This window comes from Rhinolophus ferrumequinum, chromosome 5, assembly GCF_004115265.2.
Source record: "Rhinolophus ferrumequinum isolate MPI-CBG mRhiFer1 chromosome 5, mRhiFer1_v1.p, whole genome shotgun sequence".
Lineage (NCBI taxonomy): Eukaryota > Metazoa > Chordata > Mammalia > Chiroptera > Rhinolophidae > Rhinolophus > Rhinolophus ferrumequinum.
The window spans coordinates 7,985,492-8,009,033 of record NC_046288.1 but is presented as its reverse complement, the minus strand read 5'-3'; the positions used below and the strand labels follow the sequence as shown (position 1 = coordinate 8,009,033).

Below are 23,542 nucleotides of genomic sequence, written 5' to 3'. Positions count from 1 at the left end.
TATAAGACTTATAGTAAAATAAGACCGGGTCTTATATTAATTTTTGCTCCAAAAGACGCATTAGAGCTGATTGTCCATTTAAGTCTTATTTTCAGGAAAACACGATAGTTAAGTGCCTGTAAGAGAGGATTTGACTTGGAGAGGTCAGACTTGCTTTAAAAAAATAACACTACAGCTGAGCTGAAGTTTGGATGAGTTGAATTAGGTGAAGAGAGGAAGGAGAAATTTTCCAGACTAAACTAACATGTGCAAAGGCCCTGTGGTAGAACACTCTGGAGGACGGGTGGACATGATAGTAAGTAAGTCTGGTAGGACTTCTTAGACCTTGCTCAGGACTGCTCTTTATCTCTCATCAGTGAGAATCTACTGAAAGATTTTAAAGCTGTGGTGGGGGACAGTGACAGATTCACCTCTAAAAAGAAATAATCACTGTACAGTGGATGCCCATATACCAGTAAGGAAACTTGCAAAGATCGGATAAAATGGTGGGGCCAGAGTAACGAGTGACAAGAACTCTAGGGGTTGGTGAAGGTGACGTGTTTCATTCTGACACCTGTCACTGATTTGGCTGAGGGTAAGGACGGATAGGACACTCATTTGACTCACATGGCATGCAAGTGGTGTGTAGTATGTACTCAGTAAGCATTTGCTGAATGAATGAGGCAACAACAAAGATACTGCATTGGGTTTCTAACAAATTCGCTGGCTATTAACACGGGTAGTTATAGCCTTCTTTAATTCTGCTTGCCATTAATTTTTCTAATACGACAGCAAATCTCACTTTAGAGTTGAGGAAAGCAAGGATCAAACTATGGTTTACTTAGTAGGCATTCAGACACTGGACAAAGTGACACAAAATCGTCTTTGTCACAAGTTATGGTGTTAACATGCTAGCATTGAGAAGCACTGTTAAATTGTATGTGTACAATCAGAAATTTATAAAATGAATTTTTTTTGAGCGAGAGATTGAGAGGCTAGAAGGAAATACTCCAAATTACTATTATCTTTGGGTGATAAGAGAAGTGATTCTAATTTTCTTCACGTCCTGCAATTTGCTAAAGTGACAGTGGATTTGAATAAAGACATAAAACACAACTATAATTACACTGATTCTAATATCCTGTTTTCTTCCATTTAGTCATGCTGGTGTGGTGTATAAGCAGTTCTCACCCACCTAAGGAGGGAAGTTTACTCTGCACTGGTGAGTCTGTTCCAAGAGAACCTGTAACTGCTTCCTAATTTAAGGTAGATTGTAGGTTGTGCCCATACCCTCTATTTTATATCACAAAAGTAGAAAGTATTTTCTACGGTGGGTAAAAACCCTTTGGCCTTTATTTTAGAAGCAGTGTGAGGACACTGCTAAATCTCTTCTCTTTTGGTGTTCTTTTTATAAAGTTACTATTTAAAAATCATAAATTTAGTGGATAAAAGAAAAAGGTTGTACGAGCAAAAACTGGGCTCTGAGTTGGAACTAAATAAGGTGTTTAATAAGTATTTAATACAGTAATAAATTAATAGATTGAGTTGCATATAAATAAATATGATTTCAACTGTTTGAAAGGTTTGGTTTGTCAAGTAATTTTGTTCTCCCCTGTTGAAGGACGATTATATTTAAAAAGAGTGGAGGTAACATTGGAAAAATCTCTAAATGATGCATACTATACTCATCCACCCTTTCTTAAAACACAACACAAACCAACAGCTACAATGCTTTTTATTTTAACAAAAAGGATAGAAGCAGGGTGAGGAACATAGGGGACGGTAAGAAAGGATGTAAAGTGTGGTGTGTCTCTGGACACCAGCCCTCTCTTCCTACCCCACACCCAGAAGTTATTAAATAATTTAAAGGACACCATTTACAGTACCGGAACACCATCAAAATACTTGTTTTTATCAGGGTCCAAAAATACAGTGATTATGAATGTGCCGTGACGAGTTACGAATTGTACAGGTAACAGAACTGTAGTCAGCAGTCCAACGGCGAGTGCAATGCCTTCAGTTAACACGCTCGAGCACAATGACATTTCTGGCAGGGTCCACACCCCCAGGAAAAGGCAAAGCTAAGCATTTCATTTCTACATTCTAAGCTCTGCGATCGCAGAGCCCAGTTTAAAAGAAGGGTCACAGTGGATAAGAGATGCATATAAAAAATACAAGGTGTTCCTTTCAAATCAGAGGAATTGTGGGACTACATTCTTTTTTTTTTTTTTTTTTTTTTTTACAAAATGCTATTTAAAAAAGGACAGAGACTCCAGTTCATGTTATGCTACAGGCTTAGACAGTGAATAAGTATATTGCATGTTTTGGTAGTTAGTCTTCAGGCTTCCTTTCATTTCCCCCCACAGCCCCAGGTTTCTTTAGAATGAAACATGTGAGTCCTGAATAAACATATAAAAATGCATTTGCATCTCTCTTCTTGAACTCTGCAAACTTCAGAGCCTGCATGTCATATATTCTACCATCCATGACCACAATTTTTTCTTTAGCTTTGTACACCTACTCTTGTATAACAGTGCATTGCACAAATGTACAAGAAAATACTGGTTTTAATCTATACAGTTTCTATAATAATTATGGAGTAAAATAAGTTAACTTTTCTAATGAGAATAGCTGACGGGCAGCATACATCTTTATTTTACATTTTAAAGTCTCTGCAGGCATCTACTTTGGTTAGTTATCAACAATCGTAACATAAGCACTGATCAGAGAACTGAGCAGCATTCCAATAACGTTAACAGATATATTATTTCTTTTTGAAATACTGGGAAAGCCCAGTTTTAAAATATTATTAAAATGTTCTAACATTTACACACTATGAAGAGTTAGATCTAATAAAATAAAATTTCTTCAAAAATAATCTCGCAGCGCTCTTTCAGGCATGCTCTGAGACGTTATCACCAAACACCCATACCTTGAAAATATGACTATCACGTGTTCACACATCCCAGCTCACACACACACAATTCCTTATACAGACTAAAAAAACAAAACAAAACAAAACACCCACACCCTTATCCCACATGTTGAAAAATCAATGGTTTTTGCAAATAAGTCTTTCTGTGTCTCTCGGACGATGGGATGTAGATGTTAGGCATCAACTGGAGACGATGCTTGTGGCTGCTACCAACCCAGGCAGCTTTGCAGGTCTTCAGCCAAAATGAACCAGCCTCGGTTTCAGCCTCATCTCACCTGCTTTCCAATGTCTCAGTATTAGAGGCCACTATTGCAAACATTCTTGCAGTTCTTTCCTTTCTCCAGAAAGTAATGTTTGTATTTGCAGGCATCACTTTTAGCCCTTTTCTGTTCACGTAGGTTAAGTAATTTAAAAATCCCTTCTTCATACAGTTACTGTCAGAGGTATTGGCAGCTGTTAAACAATTAGTTTTTTTTTTTGTTCCTTCTTTAGGTCTTTGATTCTGACACTTTATCTTGATAAAGTTTGACATTAGTTACGCTATGGTTGTAGATGCTGCCAGAAAAAGTTATCAGTGAATTGCAAGGGTTCATAAAAGGTGCTTGTGAATAGTCTTACTCATCGTCAGTTTCTTTCCTAAATGCCTGAAGTTTCTCAGAATCCAGTGCTCACCAAATGTCCCATTGGTTTGGCCTGTGCTAGAAGCTGGTATGACTGCACCATGCGTAGAGACTCTCTTATTTCCAGATTAAGTTCCATCAGTTTGTAGTTGGCTTCGGACATGTCCAGGTCAGAGCCTATAACTGCGAAGCTTCCTGTCTGGCCCAGAGTCTGGTGATGGAAATATATGTGTAACAGCGTCTGCACGGCATCATCTTCACAACTGCCGAAGATATCGTTGGGCCAGAGAGACCTGAAAATACACAATACTTTTAAGTCCCGAGACTCAAGCAAGCATTTAAATCAACTACATTTTAATACCTATGACAACAACAAAATTTCCTTGCGAATCACTGAGCATGTGCTTTAATATCTGAGCAAACAGATTACTGAAACTGTCACTGAGAGTGTCACGTTAGCGACAGTTGTACAAAAGAACCAAGTCATGTTTTCCTTTTACAATGACATGATATTGAAGCATCAAACTGAAAACCAAAAACCCAAACACTGTGAACTCCCAGTCCAGGTATAAAGGCATCTCCTTTAAACCCCCTCACATTTTACCTGAAAGCTTTGAGCTGTGCCACGGCTGACATATATTCCTTATTTTTCAAAGTTTCAATTAAAGAATGAATGGCAGTTTCTATAGTAGTTTGTGCAGCTTTGGAAATGTCAATTTCCTCGTTTTCTGAAGCAGACTCAGCTTCTTTGAGAATACTTTCCAGTTGGGCAAGTTCCTCTGACATGTTGATGACCTAAAACAAATAAATACACCTTAAAAGGATCTATTTGTATATTCAGTAACAAAAAGCATTTACTTGTGAAGATCGATTTGACGGTAGTAGTATTTTATTTTAAAGATTTTCAAATGTTAAACTCACATAAGGGCAGTTAATATTTTAAGTTATCTATTCAGGAGGGGTAAATAATTTTAGCCACCAAATAGCAGTCTTTAAATACTCTTGCTAAAACAACAGGGGGTAGTAAGTACAATAAATGTTACATTGTAACAAATAAAACGGTGTAACTAATGTTTATATTGGTTTTAATGTGACAATGTACTTCATCTTGGATAGTAAAAATACACTTACTATAATAGGAGGATCATAAACATTTCTTTGACAGTAGAGGAAAGTCTTTATATTTTAAAAGGTTATTTACCCAGTGTATTTTATATAAACCAATATGTGTGTGTGTGTGTGTGTATTTTTAAAATTTAATCATTTAAAAAGTGATAGTTTTAGTATCTGTTTGATAATGGGGAAAAAAAGGACTGAAATTACTTCTTTCGAATCTATTCAATACAGGATTTCCAACAGTCAAAGTGTTTTTGATGTGCTTATTTTTGTGTTACTAGAGCTACAGAAATAATATCTGGACAACATGTTAGGGGGTTTCACAATATAATGTTATGTCTTCACTGAATTGATGTGCTCTACCAGACTTTTGATCACAGATGCTCTGTTTCTGCTACTGCGACCTTTAAGGTCTTGAACCTTTTAACTGGTATCTCCTGTCTTATTTACTAATAGATCCGGAAATAGCACATCATTTCCAAAAACAATTCTGGGGGAAAAACAAGACTCACTAAATGTGAATTTTGACTTCAACTCTTTACAAGATATATGTATACAAGATATATGTATGTGTATACTTTAATTTTCTAGAATCACTTACTGATGCCCACTACAACCGAATATTTACCTCTGCTTCATTTTTTATTGTGTTTACTTGGTTGATAAGTTTACAGTAGGCTTGGAACAGAAGTAGCAATTGAAAATGTAATTTGTATAACCTTCGGCACAGCTCCAGTTCCTAGAAATAAATAACATTGCATTAAATTTAGGTGCTATTTTCGATATTTGACTAGACCACATATTTTCAATAAAAATTTATAAATAAATGTTAAAACTGTCTTGACATTTATTTTTCTGCAATAAGCAAGTTAATTCAATGTGAAGCTGATGAAAGGCAGATGAAAGATGCTTTGAAGACTGATTAAAAAAATTCAAGATATTGTTGGTTACATAATTCTTTTTTAGTGTGAAGCACATTTTGGCATTAGACAAACAGAATTTTTAAGCAGGCAATACATAGGATGCTTTAAAAAGGATTCACTATAACCTAAAATTTTAAATTCAAAGTTCAAATGCATATACTTTTGCCCCATTAACATGTATATATCTCACTGAATTTATCAATAAGTGCTTCATAAGCAAAGTAAAATCGGATAACCTCTTACTTAAAAATGAATTAAAAAAAAACCACTTTGTAATCTCATTGAAATGAGACAATGAAATCAACATAAGCACTTTGATTTTTAAAGTTAAGAAATTTAAAAGATGTTAGTTATAAATGTATAAAAAGGCGACTGCTAGTTGTATGTATTCATTATAAAATCTCCTTTTTAGAGGACCAAGGTTTCATAGACAAGGGCTATGCAAACCTAAAGCACACACTACTGTTAAGTAGTCTGTGACAAAACATTGCTAGGTTACAAATGGACAAATGGCAAGTGAAAACCAGTTTGTCTGACATGGATAAGTAGTCTATAAATTAAGACAGGTCACTTACTGCTAGAATTTCCATTTGCTAAGCAAGAAGGTGATCGGGTCACAAAAATACAAAGGAAGAAAAAGACCAAGAATTAGTGTAAGAAATCATTTTAACTAGGGTCACAGATGTCCCAGGCAAACTGAAGAACATTTAATTATACCCCAAAGAAAAATTTATGATGCTATTTCCAGAATAAAACTTTTTAGACATTTACTGTACCAATCCATGGTGTTTTTAACACTTTGCCAAATAACTAAATTACATTTAGGCTATACTTTATTTCTGTGTAAAAGTTACAAAGAATAAAATCAAACTAATGTGATTTTGGGAAATCTGGCTATTATAAGTGGTTCTTATTTAGGTTTTTATATCCTTTCAAAAAAAAAAAAAAAAAGCCAATGTCATGAAATTTTCTTGGTAAAGTAGAAAATTCCAGATTAGAAAATGAATGAATTACAGTCAGTTCTCAGAAAAGAATTGGTTTGTAATCTTATATAATAAATACTTACCCATGAGAAGATTATTTTTGGTGTGGCTCATTCTAGGCTTCCTATCTTTTACTGTCTAATTAGGTCCTATGTTGCCATTAATGGTGCTGAGTCAGAAGGTAAAATATTGAAAGCAGATGTGTTTTTAATTGCATTCCAAGTGTAATTTAGTAAACTTCAGAAATTCAACCCAACTAGGTTTGAATCAAACGAGATAATGTATGTGAAATACATAGTGAAACATCTAGTTTATGGACTATTTAAAAATTATTACATTAAAATGTCTACAGCAACTTGGACCTAGTCTCATTAATGGAGAAAAATGACTTCTAATTAATTAAAACAGCAGCTGCCATAATGAAAATAATGCTTCTGAAGATCCTTTTTGAAGCCTGCTTTTCTAAGTAGTTTCCTCTGAAGGACTATTTATTCCTATCAATTTAGAAAGGATTTGCTAAGTAAAGGTGAACTTTAGCTCCATACTGCTTACCATAAATTACGTAGTTGTTCTGTGAACATTAATCGAGCAGAATCCAATATCAAACTTATTAGCATATCTAAATTTCTCAGGTTTTACCTTTTACAGTTTTACATGGCAACCAACAACTATTTGAGTTTTAAGTATTTTTTTTTATTTCTCTTTGCATAAATAAAATAGAACTGACTTTACATACACATCCATAGCCTCTACTTTGGAATATAATGGACAAGAAATCACTGATAAAGTTTAAGATCACCACAATTGTAGGATATAACACAAAAGTAATTAATTGTTTAGTTCTGAATTACCAGAAATTACATTAAGTATGCTAACACTATATATTTTAAACTATTGTTTTTTAAGTGTATTGAAGTTTGCATATACATTCTCTTTTCATTTACTTTTTAATATTTATTGATTGCTTATTAGACAAAAAGACTATACTGGTACACAAGGACAAATAGCAGATAATGTATAAAAAAGGTCCCCCTCCAATGTGAAAGGGGGAGATAAGATGAAAATGAAATCTTAAATGTACAGAGCTTTCAGTTTTTCACTTAGTAGAAAACCTTTAGCTTAACTGATGTAGGCTCTTGGAGATGGAACTCATTTTCTTCAAGGTAGAAGGGATATAAGTCTAACCACCTAATTTTTATAGGAAAAGGGGGTTTGTTACTTGCTTAAGCCATGCAATTAAATAGTGGCAAGAACAAAATTTGAACCAAAGGGTCTAATTCTACTTTAGGGTTAATTCCTTATTTTGCCTCATTTCTTTCTTTAAACACATGATTTGACAATTTCTTTGCAATAGAGGATTTGCATAGGTTTGAATCTTAATTTTAACTATTACTGATTTTAGATAGGTTAGCTTCTCTGAGCCTCAATTCCTTATCTGCAAAATGGGGATAATTATAGCATCTACTAGACAGAGTGTAAGAGTGGAGATAATGAATGTGAAATTCTCATTTAGCACAGTGCCTGGCAAATAGTTAACATTTATTGAGAATATACTATATTTTCTCAATATTTCACTTTTATTAAAACTTCAAATTTTTTAATAATAATACTTTTACAGCGACTAGAAATCAATAATCATCTAACTGGCATTGAAAGATTAGAATTCTGATGTCAAATGCAGGGGTCATTAATTGATGAATGCGTCTTGCCCATATGAAGTTGCACTCCTATTGGAATAATTTGTAGGTCTTGATTTATCCTTACTTAATATAATGTATGTGTTATATATATGTGCACTTTTCTCTAAGAAAATGTATTTGTTATTTTCACTGTTTTTTATTTATATTAGCAAAAACATCACAGTTTATCCAATAGAATTTCATGTTTAGAAAAGCTAATGTGGATATATATAACATCACTCTTAGGTGTGCTTTCCTGACCAGACAATTTATCAGCAGAAAACTAATGCAGAACAAAACATTCTTTAAAGAGACAGATGCAACTAAAAGTTGACTTGGACCGTCCAGATATCCATCAAGCTTATCTGTTGAATGTTATTAAGGTTCAGTCACAAACTGCTCGTTCATTTTTATTGAAGTGAATTTTTCATTACTAAGCCAATATTTCCTTGAATGTAACTTTTACAAAGACTGTTCTGATAACAAAAATGTAAAGGTGTTACAAATATTCCTTATTCCTAAGAATATCAAATAAGGTCATTTGAGCATACATTATTTTGCCTGATATAGAAATATAGCAAAACTAAGAATAAGAAACTTACTTGTGCATCTGTGTTGATCCTATACATGTCTTCTTTGGCACCAAATGTCCTCTTACAGTTGTCTAACCACTAAAATAAGTAACAGTGAATTTTAGTACAGTCAGTATACAATGAATAGTGGCATTGGTAACATAACAGCCTGTGCATATAAACAATTTAAAATCTAACTTGAATTTCCAGGACTGGCTATAGACACAGACTTTCATCTCCTTTTGAGTCTAACTGTTTATATGCAACAAACCAAAGCAGGAGGACGATACTGTCAGCATAACCAGATGTCACACTTGTGAGCGCTTACGGGCGGAAACGTAATGCAGGGTCTTCTAGTCCAGGAACCTGTGCTCCACTTCAGTAAAGAATAGTCTTTATTTTGCAGGTTTTATTGGAAATCTCCACAGTCTATACCTGACCTTTGCTAGTGTAAGATGGGAAATGAAAGATGTGCTTCCCCTCCGGTCAATGTGATAAAGGCAACTTAGAAAGAATTAACAAGGTTCGCCTGCTTATCAAAGTGTAAGTCTCAGAAGACTGGTGTCAGTTTTAATTAGTGAAACAGAAACCCAAGTCCCTTTTAAATCTTGTTTATATTTCTTGTTTCTTCCCTTTTTGGACAGTAATGAATGACAAACATGTTATCTCCAAAGAATATTGGTACAGAAGCCAAGGGTTGTTTTGCCTTATTCAGGGGCTATTCCTAAAGCCGGGTATTTATTTTAAGGTACCTTTTCTTTGGTCAAATAAAAATAAGATAATAGCATTGAGGTTTAGTGGGGGAAAATGTAGTCATAGAATGGCCAAGCTGAAGAAAGCTGAGAGCCTTGAAGTAAGCTCCTAGGTTTTGACAGTTTGACGTTATTAATATTATCAGTTCTTTGGAATTCCGAGTTCTTTTTTATTAGGGGTGATAGATTAAACATAAAAATACAAATACATATAAGAAATCATTAGGACTTTTATCATTAGGACTTTGAGGAAAACTACTAGCTACAGTAAGTTTACTCTTTGAAAATACGTCAGTAGCAGACATTTAAAATTCTCAATTGTAGCTTATCATTCTACATGCAAAGAATTAAAATGAGACCTCTCAGTTATTTCAAAACAATCTCTTTGACCTTTGTCTGTTTTATCCCCGTCCCTCAGACGGCACCAGCCCTTAGGCTCTTTGCTTGACAGCATCTCTAAAGAAAAACATGTTAAGCTTTCCTAGTGACACACAGCTGCTGGCAGCCATTGTCAAGCTACCCAGAAGATTTCTTTTATATCAGAAAAATTCAGTCAACATCTATCATAGAATTTGTATATCTTTATTCATACAAAGTGTTCAAATGCTTATACATTTAATCATCATCACTAATCCAGTCCAATTTGTCCAAGTATGCTAATAAATTTGGAAAAAGTAATTTCAATTGATTATTTAATGGCCTGTTCTTACTAAATCATTTTATATACTGTATGCTCAGTGTTATGGCATTTTGGGGGCACTATTTAACATAATTATTTCTGATTTTTATTCTGTTAAAAGACAAGCCCTAACCCTTCAGTTCCATGGGCTATACACTCCCCGGAAAGTACACATCTACACCTTTTCAGCCAGTGTATACAGGACGCAGTAGGTGGTTTGTGTACAGCATAACCTCCAGTCCACATCTAATCAGTGTTCCTGTCGTGAGGTTTTCTTTACTTAAGGCTCAGATGAAGGTTAAAATTTAACCTGAGAGATTTGTCTTCTGGACATGATGGAGTAACTCGTAGAAGGCAAATCTTCTAAGGACATCTATAGAAGCTGAATGCCATCAGCCAGGATTTAGGGAGTTGGAGCAAAATGCTGAAGGGAGCCCTACACCATTCCCAGTGTTTACTGTAGGGGTTAGAGGTTGAACAGAAAGTGCTGGCCCTCCTTTTAGCTTTCCGAGCAGCACCACGAAGGTCGGCAAAAACAAGCGCCTTACGAAAGGTGGCAAGAAGGGACCCAAGAAAAAAGTGGTTGACCCACTGTCTAAGAAACATTGATATGATGTGAAAGCACTACTGTATTTCCCCGAAAATAAGACCTAGCTGGACAATCAGCTCTAATGCGTCTTTTGGAGCAAACATTAATATAAGACCCGGTCTTACTTTACTATAAGACCTGGTATAATATAATATAATGTAATGTAATATAATATATTAATAAATACATAATAATATAATATAATACATATATATGTAATACAAAATATATAATATAATAATATAATATAATCTTATATTAATTTTTGCTCCAAAAGACGCATTAGAGCTGATTGTCTGGCTAGGTCTTATTTTCGGGGAAACATGGTAGCTATGTTCAATATGAGAAATATTGGGAAAACACTAGTCACAAGAACTCAAGGAACCAAAATAGCATCTAATGGTCTCAAGGGTCGTGTTTTTGAAGTGAGCCTAGCTGATCAGCAGGATGATGAAGTTGCATTTAGAAAACTCAGGTTAATTCCTGAGGTCGCTCAGGGTAAAGACTGCCTGACTAATGTCCATGGCATGGATCTTACCTGAGACAAAACGTGCTCCATGGTCAAAAAATGGCAGACCGTGATTGAAGCTCATGCTGATATCAAGACTACTGATGTTATTTGCTTCGTCTAGTTTGGGTTGGTTTCACAAAAAAATGCAACCATCAGCTTTGGAAGACCTCTTATGCTCAGCATCAGCAGGTCCGCCAAATCCGGAAGAAGATGATGGAAATCATGACCCGAGAGGTGCATGCAAACGGCTCGAAAGATATGGTCAGTAAACTGCATCCAGATAGCATTGGGAAAGACACAGAAAAGGCTTGCCAATCCATCTATCCACTCCATGATATCTTTGTTACAAAAGTCAAAATGCTGAAGAAGCCCAAGTTTGAATTGGGAAAACTCATGGAGCTTCATGGTGAAGGTAGCAGTCCTAGAAAAGCTACTGGGGAAGAGACAGGTGCTAAAGTTGGATGAGCTGATGGATATGAGCCCCCAGTCCAACAATATGTTTAAAATTCAGACTTTTCATGGTGACAAACCTGTTGGTGACTTAAAAAAAAAAAAAAAAAAAAAAAAAAAAAGCGCTGGCCCAAAGTTTCACTAGGCTAGAAAAACAGGGTTATCAAAGGTAGGGAGGTATTGAGGGCCAAGATCATGGAGAAGAGAAAACTGCAGAGAAGGGAGCCGAGCGTTTTCCCTTGGGAACAGCTATTCCTCCATTATGTGCAAGAGGAAAGGCTAAGAAACCAAGGAGCTGCATCTGGGAATCTAAAAGAATAAGCAGATTTCTGGTCTCATGGTTCTGGGAAGACAAAAATTGTTCAATCCCTGCCAAGATGGTGGGGCCCTGATAAACACCTCAGGCTTTCACTCATGATCCTTGGAAGACTCAGGAATAATAAAAGGATGTATAACTAAAAAAGTTATTAGAGGGGAAAAATTGAATACAAAATATTTGGTTGATAGAAAAGATAAGAAAGGAGAAAAAAAAGAAAGAATAGATGGGACAAGAAACAGTGATATGGTAGCTCAGGAATGAATCAAGGTTCACACCCCTCCCTCCATACAAATATTTAATTGATTCAGGACAATTTCTCAAAAAGAACATTCTTTTCCTACTGCATTGCATTAGCACCTTTGCTGTAAATTATATGACTATATATGTGCATCTGTTATTGGATTCTCTATTATATTCCATTAGTTTACTTGTCTATTCTTATGCCAGTACTATCCTCTTTTGAGATTTTTAATAGGTCTTACTGGCTGGAAGTCCGCTCTGTTGTTTAGACCTTGTTCTTCAGACAAGGTTTGGAGACTTCTTCTGTAAAGGGCAGATGGTAAATATTTTAGGTGTTGAAAACCCTATTTTCTCTGTTGCAACTATTTAACTAGGTGATGCAGTGCAGAAATAGCCACAAACAGTATGTAAATAAGTGAGATGGCTATGTTCCAAAAGAACTTTATTTCCAAAAACAGGCAGTGAGCCAGATATGACCCGAGGGCTATAATTTGCTAAAATGTATCCAAACTGATTGTTTGTCCTATTATTAGCTAATTGTATTTCCATATAAGTTGTAGCTTAGCCTATCAATTTTCATTAATAGACCATCTGAGATTTTGAATTAAATTAAATCTAGAGATCATTTTGTGGAAAAATGACATCTTTACACTATTGGGTCTTTTGACATGGACGTGGTAAAAAATCCTCCATTTATTTAGCTTTAATTTCTCTTTGTGATATTTTGGGTTTTCTGTGTGGAGGTCTAGTGCATCTTTCACTAGATTTATTTGTAGGTATTTGATGTTTTCCTATTGTAAATGGTGCCTATTGCTGTATAAACCAAGCACCCTAAAACTTAATGACTTAAAACCAGACAAATCTGTGTGTTGGCCGTGAGTGTCTTCTGCTTTTGCCTGAATCTAGTGATCTCTAGACCCAAGTCGGCCTCACTTATGTGCCCGGCATGTGGGCTGTCATGGCTGGGATGCCTCCATTCTCCTCCACATGGCCTCTCATCCTCGAATAGGCTAGAGGTCAAATAGTTTTCCAGTTTTTATTCCAGTTTACACTCTGACCAGCATGACAGCAAAAGCAGAAGCTACAAAAGGCCTCTTAAGTGTTTCTTAGTCTCAGAAGGTGCACAGCATCATTTCTGAATTTAATTGGTCAGAACAAGTCACAAGGTCACCCCAGACTTAGAAGTGGGGAAACAGACTCCATCTCTTGAAGGGAGGAACAGCAAAGGGGTGTGGACAGAGAGAGGCACACTTCATCAGGGTTATTACTGTAACAATCTACCACAGCTTCTAGGAGAGGCGAACATTGCTGAAGAAACAAATGCACTAACCAAAATGGAAAAGACTGAAAGTTTGGAATTAATTAAAATAAAAAACTTTTATTCATCAAAAGATGCTATTAAGATAGTGTACTGACTGAGAGAAAAATTTATAATTTATAATACATATATCCAATAAAAGGCTTGGGTTTAAAATAAAGAACTCCTACAAATCAATAAGAAAACCACAAATAAACCATTTACAAAAATGCGCAAGGTACTTAAAGGCACAATTCACAAAATATCTAAATGAAGATATCTATGTGGAAAGGTGCTCAAACAGTCATCAGGGGAAATGCAAAATAATATCATGAAATGCCACACCCACCAGAATGACAAAATTTTTAAAAGTTGACAATCTTGGTGGCAAAGATAAGAAGCAACAACGGTAACTTTTATATATACTTGTGGAGGGATTGTAAATCGATACAACCTCTTTTAGAAAGGTGTTTGGCAGAAACTACTCAGTTGAACATACGTATATCCCTTCCCTCAGCAATTCCACTCTTACATCGATACTCAACAGATACATGAACATATATGCACAAGACATGTAATGAGAATACACATAGTAGAACTATTACTTGTAAGACGACTAGATCTTTCCTGAAATTGAAAACTATTTCCTCTTCTCCAATCTGTCATCATTCTTTCAGTCCAAATATAAGATTCTTTCGAAAGACCTAATATAAGTATTTTCTCATACCATATTCTCTTCTTGAAATTATCCCCGATCTAAAATTACCATCTGTCAAGGCCTAAGGTCATATCTCTATTCCATGAAGTTTTCCTATTAGTCCCAGTGAGCTTTCTTTGGAAATCACAGTCTGGCTTCAGTTTTCTGTTAGACCTATACAATTTTGGGAAGTCTCTTTCATTGCCAGTACTTTTACTTATAGCTATAAATTGACACTTTACTTTTGTTACTAATTACTCATGTATCGTATTTGTACCTTATATTCTTATCTAGAATATTAAAGGAAGAATCAAGTTTTATACTTAATTTTTCATTAAGCCTTTATGTGTGACAGATACTTCATACTTACTGACTTTTCTAGAAAAATAATATCTACTGTATACAGTTTGTGTAAAAAAGAGAAGCATTTTTTTCTTTTAAGTTTGTCTGATCATGCTAATGGAAAACTTTTACTCTCAGAGAAAAGAACTACTGTGTTTTGCAGTGCCGGGTTAGAGTCAAAGAAATATTTCTTAGTAGGTAATAGCTATAATCTACTACATGCTCATTTATTTCTCCCTTTGCTTGCCTCCGCACGCATGTACACATACATAGATATACACACACACACACGACACACACACACACACACTTTGAGAAAGATCACAACTTTGTCACAGGTTGCAGATTTTCTAGACCACAATATAATGTATTCTCAGAGAAATACTGTTTTTATTTCCCCACTTGCAATGTTGACAGCAACTATCCAATCTACACATAGAAGATTTTTATAAAACTATAGTTTTACATTGAGCTTTTTAGAGGGCCAATTTCTAAAAGCCAGAGATAAGAATTCACTGGATAGAGAGCTCAAAGGCCCCCACCATTCTCAGTAAAACCCTGAGGCAAGGGCTAAGAGGTCCTCTTTTCTATCTCAGCTATTCAGCTGCCAGATTAACACTTCTGGTGTTAAAAGCAAACAACTTTTCACGTGGTAAAAACGGACTCACCTGCTCAGCTGCTTCTCTTTTGGCGTTGTATGTATCCAGGTGTTCTTGTAACTCCAAAACACTAAACTTGAGTGTTTCTAGCAAATCACATGATATCAGCTGTCAAATCAGAAACATATTGATCCAGGTTACGATTTCTGATCACAGGCATGAGACTGACAACTTTTGAGTCATGGAATTTCTGTTAGTTGGTTTGTGGCTCATTTTGGCACCAGTGCTCCTTACCGTACTCTGTCTCATACCTAGGGCTGACGTTTCAATAAAACAGAGTAGGAATGCAGTAGGATTTTAGAGTGTCAACAAGGACTAACAGCCTTCAAATGCTTTCAAAAACTGGCTCAGGCAAGAAACTGCACGTTAGTATACACCTTAAAGGCAACACCACTGAAGCTTCTTAAACCTTAATTCTCTAAATATTTTAATACGTAATCTTTTATTGTGCTCGTCAACAGGATGGGAAGACCAAGGAGCTCTGGGGTCTTCATGGGGGGAGGTCTAGCCCTCTCCTACCCACTTTTATTCAGGAATCGGGAGAAAAGTACGTATCTCTAGAGCATGACTTCTTAGCTTCCCCATCGAGGACTCTGGAGGGTGAGGCAGGGAGGGCTCAGAACCAGAAATAGTCACAAGTCACTGCATAGAATATACTCGAATTGTATTTTGCTAGATATTTATAATCAAGTTGAAAAAATGAACTGATATACTTTAAAAATTGTAAATTACCTTTTAAATAGTCCACGTATTGAAGGACATTCAAATTTAGTCTTTATAATGAGCCTTCAAATAAAAACTTACTGTCTCGGCGTCCACAAAGACTGTTGGGCATTCTGAACACATCATCATCACTTCCAGTGAACTTTTGAATTTGGTACCAATGCGCTGCAGACTCTCGCCGAGAAAGCTGACTGCCTCGTCAGTTATGTCTCCAAACTTTCTCTGGATTGTCTGTGGAGAAGAGTATAAGAAAAAGTTTAATATTTCACAAGAAGGCCTCTTATCATCTTTAAGTAAAGAAGTGTAATTTATTAACTAGGGCAACTTTTTCTTTACAGTACGACTGTAATTATATTCAGGATTCTAATAACTGATCGGTAAATCCATGTTTTAAGGTACCTCTTTAGGAAACACGGTAATTTCTAAAAATGATCATAGATTTATAAATAGTGTTACTGAAAAAAGAAAACTACTGATACATGCCATTCGTGCCCCTATTTCTGAGACGTTTTTCATGAGGAGAGACAGAAGGAACACATATGCTGCACACCCTTTGAAATCAAGTCCTCACATGTCTGAGGAATTAGCTCCTATAAAGTTCTACCTGTAAGAAATTTCCGGTCAATGCAGTTTACTATCCTTGGCTATGGGCTGCCATTGACTTTAACTAGAGTCATAAAAATGCACTAAGAGTAATAATATCTTCTCAAAACCCAAGAATATTCATTTCAAATAAAACAATCAGACAGTACCTGACCCCTAGTGAGCATGCAATGAATTAGACTAGATGATACGTAATATTAATAATTACACAGAAAGTTAATGTGTCCCTAACTGTACCTGGGTAGCACTGTTAGGTGCCATTATGATTAGCTAAAAAAAACAACAGCATAAACCACAGTCTTGGGCATCATGAAGCTTAGAATATCATTGGAAAGAAAAGAATATAAACTGAAAACCAAGTAGCATTGTGAAAGCACAGAATTAATAAATGCTCCAATTAACGGCGCACTGAAGACCTTTCAGGAGGGAGGGACTGGAGGCTGGAGTGTTTGGGAAAGCCTCAGGGATAATATGTACTTAGCAGGGTCTTCCAGGACGGACAAATGTGCTCAGGTAGGGAGGAAAGGCAGTAGTTTAGAGGATAATGACTTATATGGTGGCATTGCTCTGTGCCTTACTTTCCCTGGTTACAGAATGCTAAAAATACCTCTACATTCCATAGGTGTGTTGTAAGCTTTACACACTTACTGTAAAGCACTCAGCATAGTGCCTAGGACTGGGGGCAACCTTAGCTAAAATTTTGAAGGTCCCCAACACAGTAATGAAAGTTCGTTAAATGAAAGCCAGGTCATTTAGCACTAAATTAGACACTGTTTTATGATAGTGAGTATAAGCACCTTGAAGGCAGGGATCCTGCTTTCTACTGGTATCCCTGCCGGTGCCTAGTATGCTACAGAGAATTTATCAGTTGTTGTTCTGAAGTTTTATTCCAGTTGCCTCAAGGGAGGTAGCTGTAGTAGTCACTGTATAAAGTACTAGCAGTACTACAATGTCACAATGTAAATCTAAATATCATTATCTTAGGGAAAAAAAAATTTTTTTAAAGAAAATCAGTAGCAATATTAAAATCTGAGATACTGATTTTAGACCAAAAAACTAGATAACTATATCAGAATATGAATTGAGAAACCTTAAGCCTCACTACCTGAAACAGTCTGGAAAACACATGAAAAGTGAACACTGCACAGGACCCGTCGGTGTCAGACAGCATCTGATTGACATGGCAACGCCAGGCTTCTTCTTCATCATCGTATGCAACTGGCTGAAAAGCGGCTATTATGGCCGACAGGAATGGTGATGGCAGAGGTGACGTCTGTACTTCTGGAAAACCATCTTGCTCTTCCTCATCTTGGCTGTTAACATAAATATCGCAGTAATCGTTAACACTACCTTAAAAGAATAGACTCAAGTACTTAAAATAGTTTTAGTCATCCAACATAGATTATTTTTTATCAGTGTACAGCAACTTAACCTTTGTAAGAAAGCATGACTAAGCAGATTTCTATGTGCTTTCTACTTAGCATCTTTGGAATTAGACATCTAATTTCACTTTAAAACAGCCCTAGTCCTATAATATGCTGGCACTAGGGACTAATTTCAGTAAAGTCTATGAATAATTCAGATTAGAATGCTTTCATCTTAAACAAACAAACTCATAGATATAGACAACAGAATGGTGGTTACTCGGGGGTGGGGTACGGGGTGAAGGAGGATGAACTGGATAAAGGGGATCAAATATATGGTAATGGAAAAAAACTAGACTTTTGGTGTTGAGCATGCAATAGTATACAGATATCAAATTATAATGTTGGACACCTGAAATTGGTATGTTATTAACCAACATTAACTCAATAAATTTGAAAAAAAAGAATGCTTTCATTTTAAATGGTTAGATTTGGAGGTTTTTTATTTGAACGGGCCCAAATTGAGGATGATAATATTAAAGTTTTGGTCATGTACTTTTGTATCTAGGGCTGTGTCAAGTGCTTTACATGGACTGTTTCATTCAATCTTCACAGCATCTCTATGAGGTTTAGGTACTATTATTACCTCTGTTTTCCTGATGAGGAAAAAACATTTAGAGAGGTTAAATAATGTGACTAGGTTACTGGGTAGGAAATGACAGCACCAGAATTTGAACCCAGGACTATGGGTCCAAACCCGATATTAAAAGCCATGCCACATACTGCCAGCTCTGCTGTTTTGTGAGCACATATTATGTGCCTGGCAGTAACAGATTTGACTCAAAAGAAACATAAGACCTAGCCATTTCTTTAAGGAATGTTTAATCCCAACTGTCCAGATAATACAAAAATGGAACAATGAAAAAAGACAAAGATTTGGGATGGACAGTCTGTGAAGAAGTGTATAACTCTGGGTCTTAAAGATGAAAAAGAGTTTGAGTCAGACACTCCATAAAGAGATGTGTTACTCAAGGTCTTAAAACCTTGAGTTTCACATTACAGGGTAGCTCTCTATAAGGATTTACAGGAATTATAGAGTAACTCATATGGAAGAGAGGAATCTGAGTAAAGGCTGGGGGAAGATAACAATAAAGCAGACATTTGAAGTTTAAAGTTAAATTATACGTTATATAAAAAGGTTAATTTTTAAAATGCCACTGTGGTGATTGATTTGGACAAAATCGGGCCTGTCAGCTTGAGTAGATATACCTCTATATTTGGTGGGGATGCTCTGTTCTAGTCCAGCTTTAGTACTTGGCCAAAGTCAACTATTTGGCTTCAGCCTTTTAGTAAATGAGTGAGTACAGGACACAGGCTACTGTCATATCCAAATCAATAATACCGTGTTTCCCCGAAAATAAGACCTAACTGGACCATCAGTTCTAATGCGTCTTTTGCAGCAAAAATTAATATAAGACCCGGTATTACATTAATTTATATTACATATTATATTAATTTGTATGATATATTATATTACATATATTATATTATAATTATATTAGACCCGGTCTTATATTATAGTAAAATAAGACTAGGTCTTATATTAATTCTTGCTCCAGAAGACACATTAGAGCTGATGGTCCGGCTAGGTCTTATTTTTGGGGAAACACGGTATGAACAAGGTGTGTCACCAAGATTTCTTGTTAGTATCTGAATGTATACTTTCAAATACAGGTAGGCATTCTAGATATACTGAGAGTGGAAAAATTCCTCATGTGTTGTATATGTTCAAACTGTATTAATCACTTAAAATATAAATAATTTTTATTGCAGGAGTAAAACTGACATACTTGATTACTAAATATTGATTTTTGTGTAAAAATAATTATCAAGAGCTTCAAATTATTGAATAGGGAAACATTTAAAAGGAACAATCTAACAACATCTGACAGTACTGTGAAATTATCAGTTCTGCCCATTTTATGTCAAACTTGAAAAATTGGACCACTGATATAATGAAACTGTAAAATAATTTTTAGATGGTATTTCAGATTTATTCTGCTACCACAGAAGTTCATTCCATGATTTTGATACTTGGACTTGGCCGTGGCCCAATACTGACTTTAACATTTGGCTATTGGGCATTCTGCCAAAATAGGTATTTGGTGTGCTTCTAAATATATAATACCACTCATTATGCTTTGAGAATAGCCTTTGTTTTTCTTTAAGTGAATAAACAGAAAATAACCCATAATAGTAAGTCATTTTATCTTTTAAAATGAAAATAGTATGATTATAGACTAAACTATGCACAGAAATGAACTAGGCTAGATGGTCATATTTAGGAGGCGATGGGAGAGAAGATATCATCTCGTTAAAGTGTTTGTGATACTGCCTTCTCACCTAGACAGTCCAGAGAAATCAGCTTCTTCTTCTTCACATCTTTCATCTAGTTCTTTCAAAGCTAAGGTAACATCTTCTTCACAGATAGACTCTGGGTAGCTTTCAGGAGCTAGAGGCTCTGGCATGTCAGTTTCCTCTAAATCAAGAATTCCTTGACACACAAGAGAATCCTGCTGTTCTTGAATTATATATGACCCTTCATCTTCAAAGGCTGTAATAACCTGTTCCTCCTTTAATACTGAACTTGTATCCTGTAAAACAATCATATTTTCATGGACTTTAACTAAACATTAAAACAGATAATTGTATCAACATAGAATGACTTTTGCCATCAATATACATCTATTTTATTAAGTTGTCTTCATTTCCACAGTTTAATTTTATAAAATTGCTTTTTTAAAAAGAGCCCCAGGTTAAGAAAATGTTGAAACTAATATGTATCACCTATCACCACAAAGAAACTACAAGAAGTTCTCTTAATAGGATTTAGATGTTTACTGAGAAATACATCCTTTGGTAAAATATTTTCTCATACATATTCTACCTAATTCTACATAAAAAGTTTATATTATTAGTATAAATTCTCTCTTATTTGAAATGTAATTTCTTTCATTATACCTGAACATTATATCCAGTGAATTCTGGATATACGGAGGGGGAATAATTCAAAATTGATCACCTACTGGTCCTGTCGGCTGCCCATGAATCACGTACAGGTCCCGACCAATTAGGAGGACGCTGAACTTAAACGACGATGGCAGTCTTACTCGTAGAAATGAGCTGAATACTTGTGATGTAAGATTGTTGTTAGGTAATAAAACCACAGTACCTCATTTCAGGTTTAGTACCAAGAATGCTTCATCACTAAATTAGAGTTCAGAAAACACTGGGAAATTTTAGACAGTTTTATTTTTGAAAATTAAATGAATTGCAAGTTCATTTATCAAGTAGACTGACTGAATTCTAACCTGTAAGCAAATGATGATGAAAATATATGTTACAAACTATATTCCTATCCATTGTAACATTATTGAAATATTGTTGCTACATGCCTGGCATGGAATATTGTTGAATAAATGAACTACTACTTTTAAAGAAGAAAAATACCGCCAAGGTATATACAATGACAGTGTCAACACCAGTTTCAATTTGCATGGATATTAGATTAATCAGTTTAAAAATAAACACTACTGGTCTCCTATAGTTTAGGAATAATGATCGGCTTCTTTCAGTACTTAGACCTAAGTTATTACTTAGTTTTATAGTCGTTTCTTATCTCATGCTCATGGATAAAAATAGAATTTTCCTTCCAAAATATGAAAAGTAAGTGAAAGTCAGAACCCTTGACTTTAGACCAGGCTGGGCCTTAACTTTATTCATCTGTAAAATTCATTTCTAAAATAAAAAGGATTTTGACCAGATTCTGGGTTGGGTGCTCTGAGATAAATAACTACCCACAATTAGTTTATAATCTAAAAATGGGGTTAGGGTAATATACAAATGACAGTAATGTAGAACAGAGTATGGTAAGTGTATAGTAAATATCATAAGAGACATACAAAGGACTACTGGTACTCGGAAGGGAATCACATGTGGTTGAAGCAATCGAGACTCATCTCTTGGGAGAAAATAACGTATGATGTGCTTTGACAAAGATGGGGGAGAGACAGTATTATGAACTGAATGTTTCTGTCCCCCCAAAGTTCATACATTGAAACCCTAACCCTCAATATGGTGGTATGTGGAGGTAGAGCCTTTGGGAGGTGGGGAGGCCATGAGAGTGGAGCCCCCGTGAATGTAATCAGTGCTCTCCTAAGAGGCCTGAGAGGTAGCGAGCTCTCTTTCCACCAGCTGAGGACACAACAAGAAGACATCCGTCTGCTACCAGGGAGAAGGCCCTCGCCAGACACTGAATTGGCCGGCACCTGGATCTTGGACTTCTTGGCCTCCAGAACTGTGAGAAATACATTTCTATTGTTGATAAGCCACCCAGTTTATGGTATTTTGTTTTAGTAGCCCAAACTAAGACTAATAATTTTTCAGGGAAAAGGAATTAGAAGGTGTCAAAGGCACAGAAATATGGCAGGAAAACACAAAGTATGAAATGAAGGGAATGAGTCTTCACAGAAGAACACTTTTTAAATAATATAAGAGACTCATTCCTTAGTCATTCCAATAGCTTATATTCAATATACTCTAAAGTTTCCATCTGAAATTTTCTTTTTTAATGATTTGGCCATTAAAGGGATAAGCATAGTTATCTGGAAAGACAGTTTATGTGATAGTACTAGAGACATTCTACACCAAGAATTTTTATTGGTGTTAATTTTTCCTTCCACATCAATTTAAACATATCATATTGAAATAATCCACCAGACTTCTTAGCTTGATACCCTCATTCTTCATTAGTTTATACCCATATTTGGTCATTGTTTGTTCTTGAATAATTTGAGGATTGATGTTTTATCTGTAATAATTATTACATAACACACACTGAAATTTTCTAATGACACCTAGGTTTCATGAAGAGAGTGCTTTTGGGCTAACTGAATGGATTCTACGCTTATATGTAGATTATGAAAATCAAATTTTCTTATTAGACACACACACACACACACACATACACACTTTACTATAGTCAAAGATTCATTTCCTATAAGGAATAATTTCTGTCATCAATGAACTGGTCTCCAACTATTATAAACATTAGAAGAAATCCTCTATAAAGGTTCCTCTAATAAACACAAGTGCAGAACTTAATCCCTTCTAGAGCCCAGAAGTTTCTGTCATGACATGAAACACTTTAGCCTGTTCTATCTTCCTGATATTAACGTGACTTAAGGGAAAAAAATTCAAATAAATATTTCTAGGAATGGATTTTTTCTGTATTCATAAAATATTTCACCTATTAAAATTATATTTAAATAACAGACTTCTGGTTTTGTTTCATTATCTTGGTGCTTTCATACTTTTTTTAAAAGGGGGCAATTTTGGGTCATTTGACACTACTGGGCACAGCAAGGTAAAAACAAATTAGAACAACATATCCAACACATACAAACTTGTATTAGTCTCTTGTGGACAGCATTCTTTTGGTGATAATTTTA

General features: G+C 35.4%; 1 protein-coding gene and 1 pseudogene across 15 annotated transcripts in view; one reads left to right on the top strand and one right to left on the bottom strand.

Moving 5' to 3' along the window:
• Positions 1-1,698: 1,698 nt before the first annotated feature.
• Positions 1,699-23,542, bottom strand: part of FRYL (FRY like transcription coactivator) — a 240,389-nt gene continuing 218,545 nt past the window's right edge. For 11 of the 15 annotated variants that reach the window (XM_033105538.1, XM_033105539.1, XM_033105525.1 and 8 more), the window contains 9 exons: positions 20,436-20,686; positions 17,774-17,981; positions 16,147-16,296; positions 15,352-15,450; positions 8,838-8,906; positions 6,149-6,166; positions 5,279-5,389; positions 4,139-4,329; positions 2,197-3,827 (listed from right to left, as the gene is read on the bottom strand). In XM_033105538.1, coding sequence (XP_032961429.1) covers positions 3,569-3,827; positions 4,139-4,329; positions 5,279-5,389; positions 6,149-6,166; positions 8,838-8,906; positions 15,352-15,450; positions 16,147-16,296; positions 17,774-17,981; positions 20,436-20,686 — 1,356 coding nt within the window. In that variant the 3' untranslated portion in view covers positions 2,197-3,568. Of the gene's footprint in view, positions 3,828-4,138; positions 4,330-5,278; positions 5,390-6,148; positions 6,167-8,837; positions 8,907-15,351; positions 15,451-16,146; positions 16,297-17,773; positions 17,982-20,435; positions 20,687-23,542 lie in introns of all 15 variants that reach the window. The other 4 variants (XM_033105535.1, XM_033105533.1, XM_033105532.1 and 1 more) reach the window with 4 other exon arrangements.
• Positions 11,147-11,842, top strand: LOC117022005 (40S ribosomal protein S3a-like; annotated as a pseudogene).